This window comes from Condylura cristata, unplaced genomic scaffold (genome assembly GCF_000260355.1).
Source record: "Condylura cristata isolate star-nosed mole 26May11 unplaced genomic scaffold, ConCri1.0 scaffold00014, whole genome shotgun sequence".
Lineage (NCBI taxonomy): Eukaryota > Metazoa > Chordata > Mammalia > Eulipotyphla > Talpidae > Condylura > Condylura cristata.
The window spans coordinates 1,010,409-1,035,917 of NW_004567115.1; the positions used below are offsets into that span (position 1 = coordinate 1,010,409).

At 37.7% G+C, this 25,509-nt stretch overlaps 2 protein-coding genes across 2 annotated transcripts in view; both read right to left on the bottom strand.

The window, feature by feature from the left end:
- The window catches only part of CPA3 (carboxypeptidase A3 (mast cell)), a 34,800-nt gene extending 27,831 nt beyond the window's left edge, over window positions 1–6,969 (bottom strand). The window contains exons 1-3 of the mRNA XM_004682434.2: window positions 6,900–6,969; window positions 6,731–6,806; window positions 3,542–3,666 (exon numbers count right to left, since the gene is read on the bottom strand). Of these exons, the coding sequence (XP_004682491.1) occupies window positions 3,542–3,666; window positions 6,731–6,806; window positions 6,900–6,964 (266 nt within the window). The 5' untranslated portion in view covers window positions 6,965–6,969. The remainder of the gene's footprint in view (window positions 1–3,541; window positions 3,667–6,730; window positions 6,807–6,899) is intronic.
- A 4,846-nt stretch (window positions 6,970–11,815) lies between these two features.
- Window positions 11,816–25,509, bottom strand: part of CPB1 (carboxypeptidase B1 (tissue)) — a 32,036-nt gene continuing 18,342 nt past the window's right edge. The window contains exons 10-11 of the mRNA XM_004682124.1: window positions 12,930–13,014; window positions 11,816–12,003 (exon numbers count right to left, since the gene is read on the bottom strand). Coding sequence (XP_004682181.1) covers window positions 11,816–12,003; window positions 12,930–13,014 — 273 coding nt within the window. The remainder of the gene's footprint in view (window positions 12,004–12,929; window positions 13,015–25,509) is intronic.

Consider the following 25,509-nt stretch of genomic DNA (forward strand, 5'->3'; position numbering starts at 1 on the left):
GAGAGAGAGAGAGAGAGAGAGAGAGAGAGAGAGAGAGAGAGAGAGAGAGAGAGAGAAAGTGACTCCCTGTAGTGGGGAAGGTTGTTTCAGGAAGATAATGTCATTCTTATGGTGACTTCTAAACAGATATGGATTCTCCTCCCCATACCAGTAAGAAGTTACTCAAGCAAGATTTCAGGTTTCCACAAAATTTTTTTTTCTCCAGTAACTTCTTAATTAGGTTACCACTTATCAAACTTGGCACTTACTGACATTTATTTCCCAACACTTATTTCCTAACTTTTAAGCCATAACCTCTGTGTTGTATAAGAAACTTTTAAGTCATTAATTTGTTCACTGGAGGGAAATGGGACATCTGGTGATAGACTGCAATTAGTCCCTGTTCCAAATTGTGTGTATGTGCACGCACACTCATGTAAATACATGGGTGAGTGACCTTTACTTCACTTGCATTAATGGAATTTAGGAGAAAACACAAAGTATTTCATGTATAGTCCTTGTTATCTTTATTTCCCTGTGAAACACCATGTTAGACATGAAGAACATGAGGTGAAGAAATGTTAAATTGTCAATGTTAAGTACCAAGAGCATGATTTAAATGGGACTGGACCCAGAAAGTCTCACATCAGAATACACATGCTGATTTTCTACCCTCTTCTTCCCACCATGACCAACATCTCTATGACATATGCGACATACATTAATTATCTGTTTTTCTCTTGGGCAAATAATGTGTGAAGATGGAGCAGAACGAAAAATGAATGGAATGACACATTAGAATGATTTATTGAAATACTTATTTGATAGGACTGTGTATGTACTTGGACTATGAACTTGTATTTGACTAAACATGACTAGGTTATTGGCCATTAATACAAATTTTATAGTTTAGTATAGATCTCTTGCATTTCCCATAATCCTATGTGTACCTTAATAAGATTTTACTTAATTGTGCCACTATATTAATAGTTATCTGATTTACTTTTCTTTAAAAACTCTTTATTTTCTAATTTTAGCTTTTGATCAAAGAAAGAATAATGCTAAAGAAAGGATAATGCTAAAGATTGGCTATCTAAAATGTGAATAGTCACTAAAAACACTAAAGTTTGTAACTACTGAATCTGTTCACCTGGGCTCAGTTTACTGGATTTGCTTTTCATGTAGACATTTATTCATTAGTCTGTCAAGTGCTCTCTCTCTCTCTCTTTCAGACACACACACACACACACACGCACACACTTGTTTTTGGACTTAGCCTTTTATGATTTTATGGAAGTATAAACAATAGAAAATAAACATGCTATTTTAATATCAAATCTGTCAGTAATTTAATTTCCTGAATATTTAAAAAAATCACACACAGATGCTTTAAACTAAGTAGTGGTTTATATGCACTGTCTAATGAAGGGTGTCTAACTAAATCATTGTGTCAAACCAGCTTCTTAATATAGTTTTATTCAGCCTTGTGCCTGGGTCCAACCAGATGTTTTCATTCTTAGAACTCTCTTCTGTTGCTGATTGATACCAAATAACACATATAATTAATATGCAAATAAAATTATCTATATAATTAGTACTTGGAGACAAGATTTTAAATAGTTCTTGTCTGCACAGATCACTTTACATATTTATATTTCTGAGGAAGCTAACTAATTATGTGGCTTTCCCAAAACTGTAGCTAATTTGGGCCAATTTCTAGAAATCATGTCCTAATTAGATAAAACCAATTTTTATAGGTAGTTTAACACTTTGGTACTTGATGAAGATAGCAGGGAAATATTTAGATATAAGAAAAGTGAAAAACACCCTATTTTAGAGGACCTGAATTCAGAAGTAAGAAGTATTATATTCTAGAAGATAATTAGAGGACCAAAAGGGGAGAGGAGGAATGTGAGCTAGTAGATAAAATGGAAGGATATCAGTCACCTGCTAGTTGTCTTCTGACAGTGATTTATCCATTATCTACATTGGGGCCAGTCAACTAGTTTATGTTCCACATTACCACAAGATGATAGGAAACATAGTACTTGATTTTTTAACCCTGCTGTTCAAATCAAATTATATGAAATTGATCAACTAAAATTTATTTTAGCTTGGTCTGTATCTCAGGAATCTGGTTCAGGTTTGTTTTAATGAAGTGAAGAGTATAATAATCAAGCACACACTTGAAAAGACTGATAATGAAATGAGTCAAGAGAAACAGCCACCAGGAGGTTTATGGGAGTGGGGAGAGAAGAGGTGATTTCTTTTAGATGGAACAATCAACATGTCATCTGAACATTAGCATAAGAAAGGATCTGTAATGTGCTACTCATTTCTATAATCTTGGATGTTCATTTATGAAATATCTTTCATATTTTAATGGCTAACATAAAAGCATAGAAAAACACCTATTAATATATTAACTCACAAAGGTTAAATATTGTATACATTAATTTAAAATCTATCCTAATTTATTAACTTTTATTTTTGTATCACAACCCTGTTGAAACAAAATGAAAACCAAAATCCACAGCTACAAAAGTAGCCTGCCATTTTTTAAGCACTAACCCACAAAAAAAGAATGTGTTACATCTTTGTCTTTATGTAGTTTCAATAACCTACATTTAGTAATGGTATTGTACCAATATCATAAATGCAATCAACTCATGAAGAGCTGTAAGTGCTACTCTGTAGTGTGACACTCTTGACATCAATAAGTTTATCTCAGTCAGAGGGAGGTCTTGCATCATCACTCTCAGCTGATAGCGGACAATGAAATACCAAGTCTGAATAGAAAGAACTGATGTTCAGCAGTGTTTTGAGAAGCAACAATCTCCATAAAAGGGACTCTTGGGATTTTTGAGTGATGAGGTAATTCAAAGAGAACTCCTCAAAATGTCATCACTAACTAGCTGGAAGAATAAAAACACATTTTGTTTCTATATTAAGTTGTGATTTATAATATTTATCACTGGAATCCTTTTTTTTCACTGTGCCCAGATAGTGTGTGGCCTATGGTAGGTGCTCAATAAGTTCTAATTTCCCCTTATTTCACTATGAGGCCACAGTGACTCATATTTGCATTTTTGACATTGTGAGCATTTCTCTTCTTAATTGTCTCATTTTACTTTTTTGTTTTTCTTCCTATGAGGAAGGATTTCTTTTATGAAGAGTTATTATTAAATACTTTATATGCCTACTTCTTTGACTAATAGTGGTAAGCACTATTTTGGGAGCCTCATTTTATGAATCAGGAAAAATAAAATGTAGTGTTGGCTGTCACTGGTAGATTTTAGAGGTGGCAGATGTTGGTAATTGTTATCCTTGCAGATAAGAACAAATGTAGAAGGCATAGAAGGAAGTTGACTGGTGTGTTCCTTCCATCTAATCACCTGTATACATAGCCTTAATAGACTGTTTGGAAGAAACTGTAGATTTTATCTTCTAGTTAGAGCTTTAGTTTCATGGGACCCAATTAAAAAATAGTACTTCCCTCTTAACTTGAAGGGTCTCGAAACTTTGTATATCCAACACAACTGAATATTTGCACAGGACTTACTCATAGTGCATTTTATTTTGATCTAAGGCAGCTTGGATGAACTGGGACTTCTTTTTGTTGACTCGGAAATCCATTGTCATGTTGGCAGCTACATGATGGAGGGCATCTGGATACCAGAAGTCCAGCTGTGGAGACAAGTTCAATGTTAGTGATAATTCTTTATTTGCTCACCCAACACATGGCTACCAAGAGATGACTATGTGTATACTACGATGAAAGGAATTTGGGGTTCAATGAGGTAAAACTATGGATCCCTTTCTTAAACAGATGAGATGTTTGCAAATATATTCAAGAACTGATAAATATTAGGTAGTGCTAAAGAAAGCACTTGACTAATCCTTTTTTCAAGATATAGTAAGTTATCCCCCACTTTCTGAAAGGTCACTTTGAGCTGTTTTGTTTTACAAAGCATTTAACTAGTAGCTGCTTTTTCTATGCAAAATTAAACTGAAGAGTATATTTACCTTTATGACAAAGGGTGAAAGTTAAATTGTGTTCAGTGTCTACTTTGCAGCAGTCATTCTAGAGGCTGTGCCCCCCTGAACAGTGACGCTGGACTTGCTAAGCTCCTTCCCCAAGCTGCTTTCTACAGTTTGTATCTATCATATCATTCTTGCTTTTGTGATGTTAATGTTATTTTAGGACTTATTTTCTATTTTGTATATAATTTCGTAGGTTATTTTTGGATATTGGAAAACACAAAATGTTTCCATATAAACAAGGCTGATTGTTTCTTTGCTTTATGCCATTTTGGTTAATGAAAGCTTTCATAGCAATATTATACTTTCAAGAAGTGGGGGAAACCTGTATGTGTGTGTATCTGAAAGGAATAGTGTGTATTGGATATCTGTTTGCTTCCATCATCTGGGGTTGATTAAGGTTATTTTTACAATTGATTTAGTCACAGTATTGGTTTCTAATTTGAATACAGATTAAATATATGGTTTTTCTTCTCCTGACCAGAGCTTGATATCAGAGATCACTCTGGAATAAACTCTGGAATTCCTGGAAGGTTTGTATCCAACAGAAGGTACAATCTCTAGCCCTGTCATTTTTCTAACAGCACATATTGTCAGTTCCCTCCACTAAAATGGGGTAAATAGGTCTCTATCAGACTGTAAAATGGATATGAAGTCTGGCACATGCAGGCTTTTAATAGCTGCCTATTCCTTTCTCTCTGTCTTTTTCTAGCTGAGAATTTCAGAAATTTGGTAAATAAGCCCACAAGGATAGACATCAGAGCAAAATCACTTTGAGAAGATTCCAGTTTTTGTGGATTTTCAACAATCATACCCAATTGTGAAACCAAATGAAACATAAGATCCCAACCTGGAAAATGTGAAGCAAAATGCTCCACTTCTGCCATCATACCAAACTTGCGGATGCGTCTAAGTTTTCCAGACTGCTTCGTAGTTGAACCCCACTCTATTCTATGTTAGTCCATTATGTACAATACGAGGTTGCTATAAACCAACCGATATATATTGGTTTATTATCATAAAAAACCCATGAGTTGGGCATGTGAAAGATATAATTAGTATTTTAAAGGTGAGTTATACAGGATCATCTAATTATAATAGTAGTTTTTCTGTTCCATTAGGGTAGTGTGGAGCAAAAGTTTAGGGTTCACTGAAATTTCAGGAACTTTTGTTAATTAACAGGCACAGAGAGTGCCCATGCCTGTAGAAGTTAATAAAGGACTTAAAGAGGTTTGATGTGAGAGACAGTCATACATACATTCTCAACTTTCTACCCAATGCCAGTGACAAGCATGAAATGTTACTGAGCACAAGAAATAATTTAATTGGATCATCAAAGTTGATGGACAGAGAAGACTTCCTGCAGGAGACACGGGAGGTCTTTAAGAATAAAGAGGGATTAGTCAAGTAAAGAAAAAGTATTCAGGATAAAAGTGGATGAGTTTTCTGGTGTCCATGGAGCTTGAAGGTGAGAAAGAAGGTGGAATACAGACTGCAGAGGCCGTTTACTAGATTGGCAGATCATGAAGGACTTTGAAAGCTAAAAGCAATAGAAAATGCTTCTATAGCATTTTGTATGGCTTAGCCTGTTTCAGAGCACCACTCAGATATAAGCTCACTTAGTCTTTATAACAGTCTTAGGAAATAGATGATTATTATCCCCAGTCAGTGGAGGAGGAAATTGAGACCAGAGAAGTACCTTGCTGAAGACCACAGAATTGAGATTTAAACCTCTTATGACTATGTTTTTCCATATAAGTCTGCTCCTTGCTAAAAAGATTCAAATTCATTGTGAAACTGACTTTATGAAAGGAATCCTGAGAAGAGGCTATTGAGACTGCCCAGGTAAGAGATAGGGCAGACATGAAATTGCCGGGGGAATGGGAAGGAAAGTAGGGACTTGAAGACATTTGGAAATTAGAATTGGCAGAACTTTTGATTGACTTGACGTAGAAATAAGAGTGTATGTGACTAAAACAGATTCCAGATCAGTTCTGGGTTTAAAACCTGATTTGTCATTTAGGTTACTAAACTGACTGGTTTTGAACTTCTATTTTAAAAGGATTAGCTTATGACACTGCCAATGAAAATAGGTTGGGGATTTTGAAATGATGTATGTAGCATGACAGGCATAGTACTCCTTGTGTACAGGAGCAAACATGATAAAATGATTATATTTTTAATATAAGTGATAAAATGATTAATTAGCTTTGGGTTTTAAAGTTTGATCTAATTATAAGAGTTTCCTTTCAAAATGGATCTACTCTTAGAGAGGGTCACAGCTTGATATTATCAATCGGACACTTCATTCTAAATAGTTATCTAATTAGACAAATTCACTCTGTTAGTTTCTTATGGTTCTGGGTAACAGACATTATGCCATTGATGGTGATCAGGGTGAGAGTGAGGAGAGTGGATAGGCAAGGCACTCATAGGAGGGAAAAGAGAACCTGATAAAGAATTCTAGAATGGCCCCTTGCTTAAGTTTCAGCTATTGTTTGGGAAGCTTTTGGACCTATTTCTTGGAAATGGTAATGGGGGAAACATACTCAAAGACAAATGAGGTAATTGGCCGAATTATCCCAAGTAGCACTCACCACTTCCTTTTATTTTTTCTTTGGTAGCTCTGTGGGCATTAAACATAAAATAAAAAAGAAACAGCTTTTAGAGAACAGAAAGAAATGTAAAAATAGCCCTGTAAGTGCTTTACCTCGTTGGTTTTGGCCAAGTCCTTTATGAGGTTTGCTTGTTTGTCATCCTGGGGCTTCACACGAAACACCTTCTCCCTTTAAGAGTGCAAAAGATGAAAGAGGGAATGTGAAGAAGTGTTTCTTTGTCCTCCTCCCACCCAGAGATTGGAGCACAGTGATGTGTTTTACCTGTCAAAGCGAACAGGAGCAGAGGCAATGCCAACAGCCAAAACCACAGGCAGGAGGAACCGCATGGCTCTTCTCTGCGTGTCCCACATTTCGCTGCTAGCTTTATGCCTCAGCTCTTATCTGGAGGAGCAGCTGATTTCCTCTGAGAAATGTTCCCCTGTGTCTTCTAGTTAAAGAAGGAAGCGTAGGGTGGACAGCTATAGGAATAGATGCCGATTTGGTGGCAGGCACAGTACTAAGCTACTTCATATGCCTTTTGCTATTCGAATGCCCATTTTGCAAATAAATGGTGGGAAGCAAACCTGTTTTGTAATTAATAACTTGACACTGTGGCAAAACTAGTATTTTTCCAAAGCTAGGGTTTGAATACAGTTCTGAAATACTAACTTACCATTATTTTTGAGTTGCATGATGGAAGAAATCTGTTTAAACTTTCACTTGGAACCGGAGATGAATTTTGGTCCTTGAGCCTTGGTGTGTATGTAGTCCCTAATCACCTGAATCCCGTTTTTGAAGTTATACTATGAATTGTTAAGTTCAAAGCATTTAGACAGTAAAATATTTTGAATATACTAAAAATGCCCTATTCTGGAAAGCATCACTGTGTTCACTGCTTAGTATCTTAGCCATTTTTTGCTCAGTACCTTTTTGTCAAAGGTAAACATTATAGAGTGAACTAAAGTACCCACATTCCTCTATCTCCCCTCTAACAACAGAGGCTACCTTTACATCTAAAGCAGCTTGAGGGTTCTTAAAAAATCAGGTAGCCTCTGATTTTTGTAAGTTTGCAATATACCACTTTCGTTTATGACATACCATAATTAGTACCTATTTTCTTTAGCCAAAAGGAGTTCAAGAGGATTTCCACTTTCATGACAAAAGTCCAAAATTGCAAATAACTTTTAGTGTGGGTTTGTAGCCTCTGTTCCAGAGACAGCAGAGAGGATGAATGGCACTTTCTCAGGAGACCCTCCACAGACTGCTTTTGTCATATGATTTCTGCTTGTCCTATATGTTCATGTTATTTTAGTTTTGTGCTATTTGGCAAGAAAAGGGAAGTTAGTTCAGAAGTCTAGGAACACTCTAGAGGCTTTTCACATACATTTATGGTAATTGCTTCTATGCTTTGTGCCATTTTGGCTTAGAAAAGCTTTCATAGGAACACTACTTTTGGGTGCTGAGCAATCTCAGTATAATGTGGCTGTTCAAATGTTTGTCCATTGTCAGAGTCTGGATGACATAGGTGCCCAATAAATGCTTTTTGAAAACTGACTTAATGAAATAGACCATTTAAAATATTCTCTGGGTGGGTATTTAATTTCGAATACAGCTCAGGTAATTATGGATTATTTGGAGAAGAGACATCTTTACCCAGACTTAGAGGTTACCTAAATGAGCAAGTGAACTTATCTAGTTAGATAATTAAGTTTTCTTAAAAAACAAACAAACAAAATGGCCCTCCCTGGTGGCTGCAGCAGGTTGAAGTGCAGCACAAAGAAGTTAAAGCCACTTCTGCATGAATTCAATCCTGCCTGCCTGGGAGGTGACCAACAGGGCGCAGCAGCAGACCTCAACTGTCTTGTGCGCTGCTCCGCTCAGCAGTGTACTTCATCGATCTGCCTGTTCTGCTCCCCACTCTGTCTCTGGTGAATCCTCTCACCGCCCTGCACTTCTGGCCTGTACCCCAGTTCTGTATGTATAAATAAATAAGTCTTAAAAAACAAACAAACAAAAAAAGACCCTTCCCTCTTTACAAATGAAGAGATGGCCACATATGAAATTTCTGAACCATGGTTGTATGTTCTTATCAAAATTATATTTATTGAGATGCTACTATTATGTGTATAACATCATTTATGAAATCTCCATCCACTAGATGTGCAATATTTATTCACCTGAGAGGAACTCTTGCCTAATGCTGCAGTTAAGGAAGAAGAGTTTTATAAGTATCTTCATGTTCTTGACATTGGATAAACTCATCAACACCAGAAAACCCAAAGTTAATGCTTGCCCCACAATTCTAAAGGTGCATTAATCAGGAGTAAAAATGGAAGGGGCAAGTTTGACTTTGAACTACACAGACATAATGGGTGGTTTCAAACAGTAACCCCAGGCTGTCTGGTCATTCTGGTCTTGGTTTCTCATCTGTGAAATGGATATTCAAAAACAATGCTCAAAATTGACTGAGGGCTATGTAAGACTGGGTGAATAGTAGACACTGAAAAACATATTATGTAGACAGTGGCTAATATATTCAGTTTTAATAAATAACATTACAACTGACTACTTTCAGGCTGCAGAACAGATCAGGTAACAGCAAGTATCAAGAGAAAAACCAAAAATATCCCTTGTTCAGGAAAATTGGATATGTGGAGGGAGGAATGAGAATGTTTGCATATTTGCCTTCTTATTTCTTATTCTAAAAAATTCATTGGAATTTTAGAAAAGATTATATATACTTTTATTTATTTTTAAGATTTATTTATGCATACAGAACTGGGGTACAGGCTAGAGGCTCAGGGACAGTGAGAGGCAGAGTAGGGAGCAGCATAGGCAGATTGACAAAGTACACTGCTGAGGGGAGCAGCCGGCAAGGCAGGGGTGGTCTGCGGTGCCATGTAGATCACCCCTGGTTCCAGGCTGGGGATCAAACTCACACTGAGACGGCTGCAGCTTGCTTATAGTACTGCTTTTTAACACGCTGTGCCACCAGGGGGAGGGCCCAGATTATATACACTTCTAGTTTATATTTTAAATTATTAATGTAGGAACTCAGGAGGATTCTTTATGGTTTACTCACATGACTCCTGAACTTAGGGTTACAGGGTCCCTTAGAGGTTGATGTTACTGGAGGTGGGGTAGGCGTGTCTGGGGGAACTATTACTGAGTTGAATTACAGCCTCCAATAAGATCACATCACTCAGCTAACTATGGTGGAGTTAGCCCTCAAATACACAGAACTGACATTTATTAAATAGAAAGAGAAAATTGTCCCTGCTTTATAGTGATGTATTATTAAATTGTTTTGAGAATGAGCACTTGACAAATTGTTGCAGCTGCGCTACTACCATCTAGTGGTCAATTAATGAAGTTAATCACTGTTTGGCTTGACAACTTTCAAATTATTGTAACTTCAGAGGATGCTGTTTTAGAATAAAACACCATTATAGGTATTTCAACATATTATTTTAGAAACAAAAGCCAATTTTCCATGAATCCACACAGCAACAGTGAGTTAATATTTTCTTCTGATCTTAGAGTAAATGTTGCCCCTGAATTATAAACTCTGCATTATGTTCTTTAAAATTTGAACTTTGCATACTACTCTCCAACATCAACACATTCAGTACTAATTCTGGAAATGTCAGGTCATATGTGATGTTCAAGTCACACAGTGGCTTTTGCTTCATTTAATTTAGGCAGGTCTAGCAAGCACCTTCTTGCTTTACTTTCAATTTGCTTTCAAAACCTTACCCTGACTAGTGTTTAAGAAATATCGCTGATCAGGTAATTACAATCTAATGTCTTCAGGGCTTCCCACTGGCCAGAGTTCTAGATCCTTTCCACGGGCCATAAGTTCTGCCTGATATGGCCCTGCCTCCCTGAGCAGCCCCTCCATGTGTCCCTCTTAGCTTGCTAAGGTTCTGTCTTCCTTAAAACTTCTAAACAGCCATGGGCCTTGAAGAAGTACTACTGTCCATGGTCCAGCTAATTGTAACTCATTTGTTTAGTTTCCAGCTCTTTTTGAGAGAGAATGTTCTCCCACTTCAGGTAGGCAGATTTTTGTATGTTCTTTTTATGTAGTCTGTCTGAATTGGGGCCCAACCAGGCCATCAAAGGTTAATCTATACAACTTGACTAAGTCTCAGACACTACCAATCCTCTGGCCGTTCAATAACCTTCTTCTCTGTCTGTAGATCAAAGAGTGCACAGCTGTGAGATAAGGACTAATTTATTCATTAGGAAACCAGCAAACCATTGCGTCCCCTTAGTCTTTGGTCACAAATCCCTTGAATCCACAAATCTGCAATAAACGTCAATGAGTGTGTATCCACTTGCCCCTAAACTGAAAACAGCACCCTCCCTAGCTTCCCTGTTTTTCCTCACATAAATCTTCCTGTAGAAATCCTGTAGTTCTTCAACTTGGGCTGGTAAATGTGAGGATTGACTCCCAACATCCTGGTTGGTGCAGTTCAGATAGTATATCCTTTTCCTGCGTCAGACACTTGGCAATCAGAGTTTGCTCTTCTGCTCTGCACTGAGCACATGAACCAGCTGTCACCGGAAGCATGCCTAGCACTTGTTTTCTCCATGTAAGCTAAAATGCCAATTATTAAATAGTTGGTTAAATGATAATTATTTGTTTCTCTTCTGTCTCCCCAAATGGCCTATGCAGTCATTGATGGCAGGAGTCCTCTCTTTCCTTGTCATTGTTCTATTCTCAGTGGCCTAGCACAGTGGTTGGTGTGTGGTAGGAAGCTCACAACATAACATGAATGAGTAGATATGAAAGCTCAGCCTAGATGGGCCCTTTTACCGATAGCACCCTTACAATCCTAAATTTCTCCTATTTCTTCTTCACCAGGCCTTTTCCCCACATTATAACCTGTGTATCTCTGCACTCTGCCAGTGTTGGTAACTCCCTAAAGACTTTAACTCCATCTGAATGACCCATGTCATCTGTGAGTGACTTGCCAAGTCATTCGCATCACTTTTTTTCCTGAAGGAATAGACAGTCTGTCATTTTTTCCATTTGAATGATTTACTTTTATTATAATCAATATTAAAAGACCCACATATATTTAATAGACCCAGAAGCCTAAAAGAAAGATTAGGGTCTGGAAAACCTCCAGGTAAACATAGCAAGGATTCAGGTTAGAAAAGAAACAGTGAAATAAGGATCTCGGCTTTCTCCACTAGTACAGATGTTCTGAGACGTATTGGGCGATGTGCTTGATAGCCAGCATGGTTTCCTCACAGGTGGCTTGGATCTGGGATTCGGGAAGGGCGAAACCATATCTGCCTTTGTCTCGGAGTTCAAAGGTGAAGGAGTATTTGATGCCTTGGTCATAAGCCCAATCATCAGAGCCCCCAGCAGCAGGATCTGAAGTTTGTAAAAATCAGGAAAAAAAAACCACTTAAATGTAGGAAGGAGATTTACAACAACTGCAGCTTCCTTTTATCATTATGAATGTTTTCTTTTGGGTAAAATATTATAGGTAGGGCGATTTTCCAGTAAAGTCGATCACAAAAGGTATGGAACTGTTTTAAAAAATGAGTCCAGTTGTACTTGTAAACTTACTTTGTGAGAGTAATGTGTTTCATACCCCAATGAAAATTAAACGCTGCAGCACACAAGGCGCTGGGGACTAACCCAACCCAAGCTCCCTCAGTGCGCATCTGGCCATTTGCTCTCACACGCTGGCTGTGACTGGTCAGAGGGGATGACGTCTGCTCTGGAAATGGCTGGAGGCTGAAGCAGACCTCCCACCTGCAGTCTGCTCAGCTGAGAACATACACCCTCTTATATTTCCACAGGCTAATGCATTTCCAGGTAAAGCTTCTGTGCCATCATCCCTCAGTGCAGTGCAGGCTGGCATGGTTGTTGGCTGTTCTCTTCCCCTATGTAGCCTTCAGTCACAGCACTTACCACCCCCAGACAGTAGACTTTCATTTTTCCTTCTTCTCTACTGTGGGTTCTTGGAAGATTGTTCTGGTTCCCTTCCTTCCCTTTCTCCTTCCCCTTGCTTTTTCTCCATCTTTCCTTTCTTTATCCCTTGGCACCCAGTAAGAGCCTGACACATAGAAGATGCTCAATAGATGTCTCCAGAGAGCAATTTTCCCTCCATGAGTTAAAAGGAATATTATTTTCCTTTTAACAGTAAATGGATGGCATATTTTATATAAAAAAAAAATCACCCTGAGGCAAAAGCCACATGCTTTAAGTGATCAGAAAGGAAAGGTGTCGGGAACCATTTGTTGCCATTTTAGGTTCTTAGATTCTTTGCATATCAAGAAGCCAAGACTCACAGATAGTTGTAGCTCCTGGACCGTAGGTATACTTGGTGCCATGTAGCGTGGCAAGTTCTTGCACAGTGGCTTTAGCCAGGGCATTCTGTAAGAGACCCAGCAGTAAGTGAGTGAATAAATAAAGCACACACACACAAACACGCATTTTCAGAGAATGAAGATGTGCATGAATTCTACAATTCAGGTTAGTGTTTTGTACTTGTTCAGTAGCCATCCCAGTTTCCCCTGCTACTTTAGTTACATGAACCAAGTCACTCTCTTGAAAGGCTGCCTTCCTGAGTGCCCTCCCTAGGCCCTCACGCTGAGCTTGCCTTTGTCACACACAGAGACTATCATATGTGTCAACACCGGTTTCTGGCCTCTGAGAACTCAGTGACTTCTCCACCTTTTACCTCAGTGTCTCAGACCTAGCCCAGGCCTTGCCACTCAGTGGTTGTCCAGGAACTATTTGTTGGAAGAATGGCGATGCTTAACACTTTTCCCACTTGGTTATTACATTCATTTTAAAATCATTGTTGCAGTAAAGTCTGGAAATATGTCCTATTTTAAAGGCAGAAGATATGTCCTATTTTAAAGGCATTTTCTTTGATATTTACATCCAACTTAGTTATTTTTAAATGGACTATTTAGACATGGTAAGTATAGTTTTAAAAATCTTAGTTTAGGGTAGAGAAATGAAACTATAGTGATATGAAATAGTCTCAGGCATCACATTTGTTGACAAAGCAGAATGCCATTGTATATTAAGAAGTAGGTGACACTGAAGGATCAGTTTGGCAAATCTATTTTATCTCTGGAGCTGCCAGAGATAAATTGAAAAGCAGGAGGCAAGAGGAACTTTATAGTTCTACAATGAGGTTGTCCACTGCTAACAAACAACACAAAAATCAAATACATACAAGACACCTACCCATAGATAAAACAAAAACTACCTGGAAATTTGACAGGTCATAAAGCCAAGACTGAACTGTAAGAGATTACGCAAGTTTCTGAGCAGGAGTTTAGAAGACAGCATAGGTAACACGATGATTGGTGTGGGCACAGTACTTCTCAGGAACTCCTCCAAAATGCTAGTTTTAGCTTGGAACTTCTTTAGAAAATTGGATGACATGGGCCCTCCCTGGTGGCACAACAGGTTAGGACGCATACCTGCAAGCTGGCTGCAGCTGCTTCAGTGTGAGTTCCATCCCTGGCCGTAGAGGTGATCCCCACCGTGTGGCAGACCTCTCCTGTCCCTCAGCAGTGTACTCCGTCAGTCTGCCCATTCTGCTCCCTACTCTCTCTGGTGAAGCCTCCCCTTATTCCTACACCTTTGGCTTGTACCCCAGTTCTGTATGCATAAATAAATGAATCTTTTAAAAAATTCTACTTCAAGATGCAAAATATTTCCATTTCAGAATTTTAAAACATAGCAGGAATTAACTTCTGCATATTCTATTTTTTTTTTTTTTAGAAATTGCATCACCCTCTCGTAAGACACACTGCCCTCAACAACTTGTACTCAGTTCCTCAAGGAGAATGCCCTGCCCCAAACTCCTCACTACATCACAGCCTCCACCATGTCCACTGCTCCTCTGCCTATTTGAATGGCTCACTTGGAAAGCAAGGCCTGACTCAGCTTTCTGGAAAATAAAGATTAAAAATACCCTGTCGGCCCTCCCTGGTGGCGCAGCGGGTTAAAGCACAGCGCTGAGAATCTAAAGCTGCTTCCGCATGAGTTCAATTCCCGCCTGCCCCGGAGGTGACCACATGGTGTGGCAGACCTCTCTGACCTGCCCGCTGCTCCCCTCAACAGTGTACTACGTCGATCTGCCTGTTCTGTTCCCCACTCTGTCTCTGGTGAAGCCTCTCGCCACCCCTGAGCCTCTGGCCTGTACCCCAGTTCTGTATGCACAAATAAATAAATCTTTAAAAAAAAATACCCTGTTAACTATGGGAGAATTAGCTATAATTCACGCTGACTACAAAACTAGCTCTATTTCTTACTTTGCATCATGACTATGTCTTGTACACAAACCTGGAAAACTGAAGTTGGTGACATGATCATAATAATCCTTTTCTTTTTTCCCCTTACAAAGTAGCAACTTCCCTTAGTGAGTAAAAATAAGATTCTTGTTCTGGGGCTCTAAAGTCTAGCATTGTAACTATAGTCAGTAATATATCCTATACCTAAAAGTTGCTATGAGAGTAGAGCTTTAATCTCACTGCAACAATAACAAGATGGTAAATATGTGAGGAGGAGAATGTGTTAACTAACATTATTGTAGAATAGTTCATAATATATACATGACATGTATACATCAAAACACATTGTCTACCTTAAACTTATACAATGATTCTTCAGAATTAGTTCCAAATGTGAGAAGTTATTAAGATTAGAGAAGGTTATCATTATTTATTGAGTGTGTATATATGGTAATTGACCTTCAAGTTTCTCAATATATTTGTTGCTATAACTAATATTTGAGTTATTGTTCAAAGCCAAAGGTGCTATTTGTGATCTGTTATCTCTTTTGACTCATCAACTGAACAAATTCATAATAACTACCAGTGGGACAAAACAAAAATATTCAGTGTACCCTTTTCTCAACTAATTCTCTGGGACTGTGAAGTGGTAAACAAATGCTTTATATAGGCCTCTTTTGGAAATGGTTGCTCTGTGATGATGACGCGATCATGAAGATTGACACCAGCTATCATTTTGTTCTTGTCACTGGTGCACAATCAAGGAACATTTGGTTTGCGCCTCAGCCTAAGCTCTCTTCATCCTCATTGTTCCTCATCTGCTAGTTCTCTCATCACACACCTTCTGAGTAATCCTTCATTGCGCACCTTCAGTGGCTTTCACCTTGTTGAAGTCCAATCTCCTGTCTTGGCGGAGTCTCTGTGAACCAGCCCCTTCCCCTCCCTCACACTGCGCCCCTTTCTATGTAGTCCATGTTCCCTCTGGCAAGGTTTCCCTGAATAACCTCCCTGTCTACTCTCCCCTGCCTTTCCATACTTCTACATTTTTGGAATCCTCTTTTCCTCTTTCTTCAAAAGGAGAATTACTATTATGCTCCCAGATTCAGTTTCAGTGTCACCTTTTCAAAGTTTCCCCTTACACTCTTGGGGAGCAAAGTGCCCCCTCCTTTATACACACCTCCAGAGTCCTATCATTGTACCACAATCAACTGCTTTTGTTGTTTACTCTTATTCTAACCAAGACACTAGACCCACATTTTTTTTCCTCCACCCTTTTATACAATGGCCCCATTGCTGAATGAAATAAGGATAATCTTTAAACATTAGAGGAGAGCTTCCTGCAAGAAGGAATTCTTGCCTATTCATTGTGTACCCTATGTAGATTAGCTGGTACTTTGCATGCACTTAGTAGGTTGAGTCTTATTGCTAAGTCTTATGGGCCTTATCTATCTGGATGGAGATGCAGGGCTGCCAGGGCTGAGCTGTGACACACCTGAGTAGAGATTGTGGGTACTTGTAGGGGGAGGGGGAAGGCAGAATGTAGTTATTGTTGCATTTATTTTCATTAATTAAAACAAAAACAAAAACAAAACAAAACCTCTGTGGGCCCTGTCTTTCAGTATCTCCAAAACCAAAAGGCAAAGTCAGAATTGACACTAATCAACTAAAATATCACAATTTAAATTCCAATTTTTCTTAGCTAAAACCCCCAGAATTAGTGTGGGTCTTTTCTTTTGAGGAGTTCAAATACTTTCACCAGTGCTACTCATTTATCTTGCCAACATTATCTGTTCACATTGCATTGACTTGGAATTTTCTAGCAGAATGGAATGCCATGAGGGACAGCACACTCCACAGGAATGTTCCATATGAGCTGGGTGACTGGCTCCGGGAAGACAGGGGAGAGAGAGAGAGGTAATTCCGGCAGCTGGTGAAAATTTAGTGTTAACTCACTTCCTTTCTGTGTTTCTGTAAAAAAGGGACTAATGACAAAAGACCTTCAGAAGCAAGAACATATAGCCTGTGGTGCACACCTTGAATTCCAATTAATGATACTTTCTACACTGGGGGGACTTCCTAAATCCTTGCTGTGGGTTCCAAAATAAGAACAAATATTTACATAAAACCTTAGACTTTACAAAGAACTCTTGATAAGAGCTAGATATTTTTATCCCCATTTTACAGATAAAAGAACTGAAACTCAAGAGAGGATAATAGAACTTGCCCAAGAGGAAAGAACCCTCACTGGCTGACTTGAGCTAGGTTCTTCTTGCTTTAAATACTGTGCTCTTTTTCACTTCTTGTAGCCTTCAAATATATCAAAAGACAAGCTGCCGAAGCCGGCTTTACCAATTGTAAAGAATAAAAGGAAGCTAAATATAAATCAGCCTTAGAGAAAACTTTGCTTTCAGTCAAGGCCAAACAAGACCAGCTTTTAATAATCCTCAGAGATGAGTTTCTTATCATATCTTATGCATGTTCTCTTTTCTCACCTGCTTTCTCAAAAAGAGGCCTTGGACATAGAACAAAAGACAGAGTCTAAAGTATTACATCTAGCTCAAAGCCTAAAGACAAAGAACCACACATCCCCCGTGGGCTCTGCTGAGCAGGGCGGTCTCTGCCTTCTAATCCCAGCACATCCCTCGTTCCCTGCCTTTCTCTAATCTTAGGGCTTTGCAGCCAGAGCCTGTGCCCGTTTACCCTCCTTTTTCTCAGAAATATTAGTTCTTTTTCAAATCCCAAAGGCTTGTGGAATGCCCTTCCAGGCTCTGAGCTCTTGGTTGCTGGTGTGATGACTAAGGTGAGGGTGCTCTTTTCCACTGACCTGTGTTCTTTGGGAGTATGTGCTCAGGGACCCCGAGTCTCGTGAACACTCATACTCCTCACTAGCACCTCCATGTACACAGCCAGTGTCCTGACAAGATTGTGTCCTTTTTACCCTTTTAATCAACCACTAGTCTATTATTAGGGTGCAAGAAGAGCAAAGTCCAAACTGGCTTCAGGGTATAAAAGGACTCAAAGGAAATTTTCTCCCGAACTTTGTTTCTAACTTAAGTTCAAGTTTAACCATCCCCATGGGTGAATACATGTGATAATGAAAGCATCAAAATGATCTTTAACTGCAGTTTCCTTCCTTTTTGTCCTGTGATAATGGGTAATTTACACCAAGGGACCAATGAAAAATCTAACTTTTATAATTCTGTGCAAAAGGAGAAACCCTTAAGGCCTATAAGCAGGCTCTGAGAAGAAAGCCTTTGGGATTTGAAAAAAAAAAAAAAAAACTAACATGTTTCTGAGAAAAAGGAGGAGGGTTAACAGTCATGGGCTCTGGATGCAAGCCCTACGATTAGAGAGAGGCAGGGAGTAAGGGATATGCTTGGATTAGGAGAGCAAGACTGCTCTGCTCAGCAGAGCCCACAGGGAGTGTGGGAATGCTCTCACTGATATAAAGAAATTTTTTTCTTTGGCTGATCAGCAAACATATTTTTAAATTCTTTACAATTCAAAAAAATATGAAGTATGAGTCAGCTGAAGTTGTAAAGTCTAGAGATATTGTGTGTAGGAAGTAATGTTACTTCCAAATAAATATTAAGAAATAAATGCTATACAGGGCATATAAGCGTCTAGCACTTCAGATAGACCATTGGAGGAGAGAGCATTTGGGAACAGAGTGCGAGATCCTGTGAGAGCCAGGGATCTTTGGCCAAGAATGGGACTCTCTTCTTATCTTTGTCCTCAGTAGGGTTTTTCAGCCTCAGCACCCTTTATATGTTGGGTTGGATAATTCTTCGCTGGGGGTGGGAGCTGTCCTGTATATTTTGGGCTGTTTATGAGCATCGCTGACATCTATTTGATGCTACCCCCAGAGTTGGGTCAATCAAAAAACATTGCCAACTGTTCCCTAGCAGTGGGGAAAGGGATGACATTAAAGAAAGTCAGATAAACAAGAGTATGGTAAACAATGGTGTCAGAAAAAAAAATTGAACAGGAGTATGACTGGTTTGAAAGGTGCTCTGAAAGTCATAGGACGGAGCAGGTGTCTACTAGGTACTAGTTCCAAGTCAGTCTTGCTAGAACACCTCTTTGGCAGTGCGGTTGCCAGCTCTTGCAGCTCAAATTTCAGATAAACCATGAATACTTTTTCAGTGTTCCATGTAATATGTGGAACCTACTTACACTAAAATTATTTATTTTAAATTCAATCTAGCTGTAGCCCTGTACTTGACTTAGCAATGCTACTGACCAGGGCCTCCTGTGACACAGGAGACCTGACGTTCAAGTCTCCCATAATCTGGTTTCCTTACTCCCACTCTTCCAAAATAAGACCACTCAAAAACAGACTACTGTTTTTTTCTACTCACCTCCTCAACTATTTTTTAATTCACATGAAAATCTGTTGACTTTTTTTTTTTGCCAAAAATGAAAGCTGCTTTCCTCAGTCATCCAAATCTTACCTATATATTGAGATTCAAAATAAACTATGTTTTCAGGGTACACTTCCTTAAATAGCTCTGTCACACATGGCCATTTTGCTGCCCTGAATTCCTTCTGTGTACTGACTTGGAGACTTCCTGTTCGGTAGCTGTGCATTTTCTGATTTCGAGATGTAGTATTTGAATAAGATCATAGGTTCTCAAAGGCAGGAACCATGTGTATAGGGTGCTCGGTGGCATCTCTGGTGACATTGCCTGATAAGCAAGACTGACTTAGCAGTAGTACTTAGGAGATACCTGTTCTGTCCTGTGACTTTCAGAGCACCTTTCAAATGAGTCATACCCCTGCTCAATTTTTTTTCTGACACTATTGTTTACCCTACTCTTGTTTATCTGATTTTTAAATTTGGGAGCTTTCCCATGCTCAATAAATGGTCAGGCTCTAGGAGAAATTTAACAGGCCAACATGTCATCTGCAATGGTAAGCTTCAGTTGGTTTCTTTACTCAAGGAAAGTCTGCAGTTGTTATTTAACAATATTTAATTTTTTAAGATTGTAAATTCTGAAAAATTTTTTGAAGTGAATCTTCCAGGTGCTTTCAGGTCTGTGTCTTAGCAGCTGGTGTCCTGGCTGACAGGAGACCCTGGCCTTGTTACTGTTTTTGTTAGGAAGGCCAGGGGAGCATGTTCAGCTGTCACTGGCATGTGCATGACCTGCATCTGTCCACTTCCTTGTCACATTTCTACCTCTGATTCTTATGTCTTTTTCAAATCATGGTTTTACTATATGCTCACACACTTGGATAACTTTTATCTTAAAGGGGTATGGCCTGGGTGGTGTTAGACGTTAGAAATGCATTTCTATCTTTCAGTCAAGTATAACAAATTTTCAGAAAGATCGCTATCTTTTTGTCTGGTTACTGCCATCTTTCCCCTGGTTAATGAACCCATCTTTCCCCCTGGTTAATGATCCTGTGGGCCAGGATCAGGAAGACTTTTCTCATCAAGTTCAGCATGTGAGCTGACCAGTGCAAATCAGTAGTAAAGTCCAGGGACAGCAAAATGAAGACATGATTTGTGGCATAAAAGACTTTATCTCATGAATGTTCTTCTGTAAAGGTAAATGGAGGGTGAATATAGAACATGGCCATACAGGAGTGGGTGTGTATGTCTTTGGAAAATGAGCAGTGTAGAACATGCTGCAGAACTCAGTAGCTGTAAGCCCAAGACTGTCTCCAGTACTGCTGTTGGCTTAGCCAAGCCTTCATTATCTCAGCTGGACAGTCAGGAAGCATAACCAGAGACTGTCCAAGTTTTCTAGCTATGCAGTTCCCCTGCTTCTCATTCAAGCTGCCCTGAAGCAACCTATTTGTATAGCCATTATCAGCTGGTCAACAGAAGGAGTGCATCAAGATACTTAGTTGGAATGATATTATTTTGCTTTTGAACTTAGAAGTCATATTGTTATTGTTATTAACAACACTACATAGGTGGACTGAAATTTGGGAGTTTAAATGGTCAGAAAATGAAAAGAAATAGACAGGATTTGAAATTTTTAAATTTTTAAAATTATGTCTCCTAGTTTTTATTTTCTTTAAAAATTCAATTGTATGAATTGAATATTTTACTACCTTTTAGAATTTTAGAAATGTAAGTGTATTATTCTAAGTTCTTATAGTTATCTGATATCAGAAGATTGCTACTAGTAATATATTCTCATTTTGGGCTGAGAATGTTAACATAAGTACAGAATAATTTCCTTTAGTTACTTATTCTTATAATCATTTTTTTTGCTATAATGTACATTTATAAATTTCATTAACTATGGAGAGAATAAAAATCGTATATATATATCCATATATATATATATTCTGAATTCTGTATAAGACAAAGTCTGCTTTATATTTTTCTTTTAAGAAAATTCTGAGTTATCTATAACATGATATGATGCCAAAAAGTTATCACTTTAATCTTTAACTGCCTTTTATTTCCTGCAGTGGGGTCACAGTTTCCATAATAAAGATTAACATGGAGGCATAGGATATGGCTAGATCATTTATCTTTCTAGATTAAGACTGTGACTTTTCCCTTGAAATCTCACAAATAAAATAAAAAACCAAAAAGAGCCTCCTTTTAGGCTTTTTTTTTTTTTGGTTACCCACATATTTATAATAACACTACAGTTATGATCTACCAAAATGTGCTTAGGAAGTAAGTCAGCTGGAATTAGTAAATTAGGTTACTTTGGAGTGTCAAACCAAATTCAGATCTTGCATGAGTCAATAATAAAATGACATTCATTTATGTAGTAGAATACAAATTTTCCTTTAAGAGGGTAGGAACAATTTTAGCTGCAGAAAAAAAAATTTGGAAAGCAAAGTAACTTTTAAATCATGATAGAAATATAAGTACAACTAATTTTTGTATTTTAGTCACCTATCTGAACATGCTCTGGTAAAGATAAGAAGTAGCATGTACTTTTCTTTGATTTCATTAGTTTTGCAAGTATGCAAACAAACACTTAGATAAGCTTACTCTGTGGCTAGTGTTTTATTTTTAAACCTTTTATTTATTTAGTTTTTTGCATAGAAGAATTAGGGTATAGACCAGAGGTCTGGCTGATAAGAGGACTCACTGGAGATAATAGTGGAGAGCAGGCAGGTGGATTTATTGAAATATACTGCTGAGGGGAGCAATCAGCAAGACAGGAGAGGTCTGCTGCGCCATATGTAGGTTAGCTCCCTGGTTGGGTGTTGACCTTAGGCCATAAAGGTGGTAGTGCTGTGACTTAAGCCCTAGGACATCAGGGAGGCCCACAGTACTTTTTTTTCTGAGACTGGATTATGAATATTTTACTTTACTTTGAATTTAATTGTTTATTCCACTTCCTTGTTAATTACAATTTAAAAGTATAAATTATGGAGGATAATATTTATAATATGTCATTTATTATTACCTTGCTTTCCTTGATTATAAATGAAAAAAGTTCTCAGAGAAAAATATCAGTGGCTCTCATTCTGGTGACTAGGTTTCACATGAGTTATGGCACCTGTGTCTTGGCCCACAGTACCTGCTAAAACTGTGTTTTTGGTCTTTTTATGGCTAAAACTACCAAAAAAAAGTAGCAAAAACTATTCGTGATTATCTAAAAGTAGAACTTTTTTTATTTTTAAGAATGTTTAAGAATGTTTTGGAGATTGTAGAGTAGCTAAGACATTAGGTTATTATTTTATGGTGTCAATGGGTACCAATACTTGCAAAAAATAGTTATTTCGTTGCTGAAAATAATATATTTTTCACTGCAGAAAAATATTAATGTACTTCTAAAATAAGAAAAGGCATTGAGGGCCCTCCCTGGTGGCGTAGCAGGTTAAAGCACTGCACTAAGAAGCTTAAGCCACTTCTGCATGAGTTCGATCCCTGCCTGCCCCGGAGGAGTCCACATGGTGTGGCAGACCTCTCCTGACCCGCCCGCTGCTCCCCTCAGCAGTGTACTTCGTTGATCTGCCTGTTCTGCTCCCCACTCTGTCTCTCTGGTGAATCCTCTCACCCTTCGCATCTCTGGCCTGTATCCCAGTTCTGTATGAATAAATAAATAAATCTTTAAAAAAAAAAAGGCATTGAAACTTATAAAACAGTTCATTTATAAAGAACATTTTAAGCTTTTCTGCAAACATTTGTCTTTTAGTACCCTATATTAAAAGTAGTTGACACTAAGGAAATCAGATATGTAAGTCATTACTATAATTAGTAAGGTTTATAATTATCTGGTATTTTATTTATTAACTCAATAATGTTTAGTTTTCATGACTTTGTATTTTTCTCTTCTAATATATTCTAATTTAACCATAATCACATGAATTAAGTGAGTAACATGTCCCTACCTCATCTGCTCCAGTGGCCAGAAATCTAGGATAGAAATGAGTTAGCCACACACATCTCTAAGACAGCAGACCTGTGAGCATCTACTGGGAACACTTAAAGACTCAGCATAATTGGAAAACTGAACTAAATATAATGGTTCTAACTATCCATGTTTTCCTTTGTCCTTTGACTTTGCATAGAAAAAATGGAAAATGTTTTGAAAAACAGATTTTTTTTTCAAGAAAAGGAAGTGGCAAACTATTAGCTGTGAATTTTCTATTTTGCTCTTCAAAAATATTTACATTATATGTTTTACTTATTTTCTGAAGACTGAATCTGAAAGTACAAAGAAACAATTTCTAGTTGTTAAAGTTACTGGGTCTCCCCTGTGCAATGAACACTACTGGACACTGTTAAAAGAAATAGAAGAAACAAAGATTTGGAAAGAAATTTCTTGTTCATGGATTGGAAGAATTCATATTGTTAACATGGCCATCTTATTCAAAGCAAAATACAGATTCATTATAATCCCTGTCTAAGTTTAAATGGTACCCTTCAAGAAAATTGAACAAATATTACTGAAATTATGGAACCACAAAGACCCTTAACCACCAAAGCAATCCTGACAAAAAAAGAGAGAGAATGGTCATATCACACACCTACAATTCAAACTATATTACAAAGCCATAATAATAAAACTGTATGGTAGGATAACAAAAACTGACACACAGACCAGTGGAAGAGAGTTGAGAGGCCAGAAATAAGCCCACAGTTTTATGGATAGTTAACTTATGATGCAGGGCCCAACAGTCCTGTATTGGAGAAGGTCTCATTAATAAATTGTAATATAAATACTGGACAATGACATACAATAGAATGAAACTAGACCACTGTCTTACACCACAAAAATTAATTCAAAATGGGGTAACAACATAGATTAAGACCTGAAATCATAAAATAAATAGAAGAAAACAGAGAAAACACTACATGACAAAAGCTTCAGTATATCTTTGTGAATTTGTCTCTAACACAGAAAGAAAAGTAAAAAAATATATAGAAATACTTGTTATTATGTCAAACTGAAGAGCTTTTACACAGTGAAAGTAAGTATCATTAAAATAAGAAGATAGCCTATAGAATGGGAGGAAATATTTGCATAACATTTATCTGAAAATGGACTGCTATCCAAGATCTACAAAGAACTCATATAATTCAACTAAAAGAAAATAAATAACCCAATAAAAATGGGCAGAATTGCTTAATAGGCACTTTTCCAAGGAAGACATACAGATGGAAAACAGACACATGAAAATATGCTTATCATCACTTTTCTTAGGGAAATTCAAATAAAAATCACAAGGAGATATAATTTCACACCTATAAGAATGACCCATATCAAAAAGACCAGAAAAAAACAGTGTTGGTGAGGATGTGGGGAAAAGGAACTCTCATGAACTATTGATGGGTATCTATGAAAAACAATATGGAAGTTATGTAAAATATCAAAATATATCTACTACATGATTTAGCAATCCCACACTTAGGTATTTACCTGAAATATGCAAAACACTATTTTGAAGGGATATATATACTACTATATTTATTGCTGCACTTTTTAAATAGCTAAGTTATGGGAGCAATCTAAATGTTCAAGGACACATGAGTAAAGATGTGGAATATATATATATATATATATAATGGAATACTTTTCAGCTCTAAAAAAGATAAATTCTTTCAATTTCCACAAACATGGATGGAAATGGATGGGATTGTGCTAAGCAAACAGTCTGAATGAAAAAGAAACACAAGGGATGGTGTCACTAATATGCAGAATATAGAAAAACAAACAAATAAAAAGCTCAGATAAAACCAAACCAATAACAAATCTTAGAATATGACTATAGATTTGAGGCTACTGGAGGGGGAACAAAAGTGGAAAGAGCAAAGTGCTGAGTAAGTTCAATCAGCTATGGTGGGGACTATCAATACCTTGGAGGTAATGGAGTTGATGTAATACCTTGTAACTGGGGGCATGATTTATACCTCTATAGCATTGTAAAATAAACATAGCCTTAATCATATTAATAAAATGTTACTGGATCTTTAAATCTATGCATTTAGGTAAGCCATATAGAATCACTGTCTAAGTGAAATGTACTTTCCTTTTTTGGGGGGTGGCATAAATCACATTCTTTAAATCTTATACTTGATCCTTTTGATAATTGGTCTCAACTTTTGGGAACCAGATGTATCAGTAAAAACAAAAATACTGTTTGAAGAGTTCAAACATGCTTGTTAAATAATGTGTGCACTAAAATA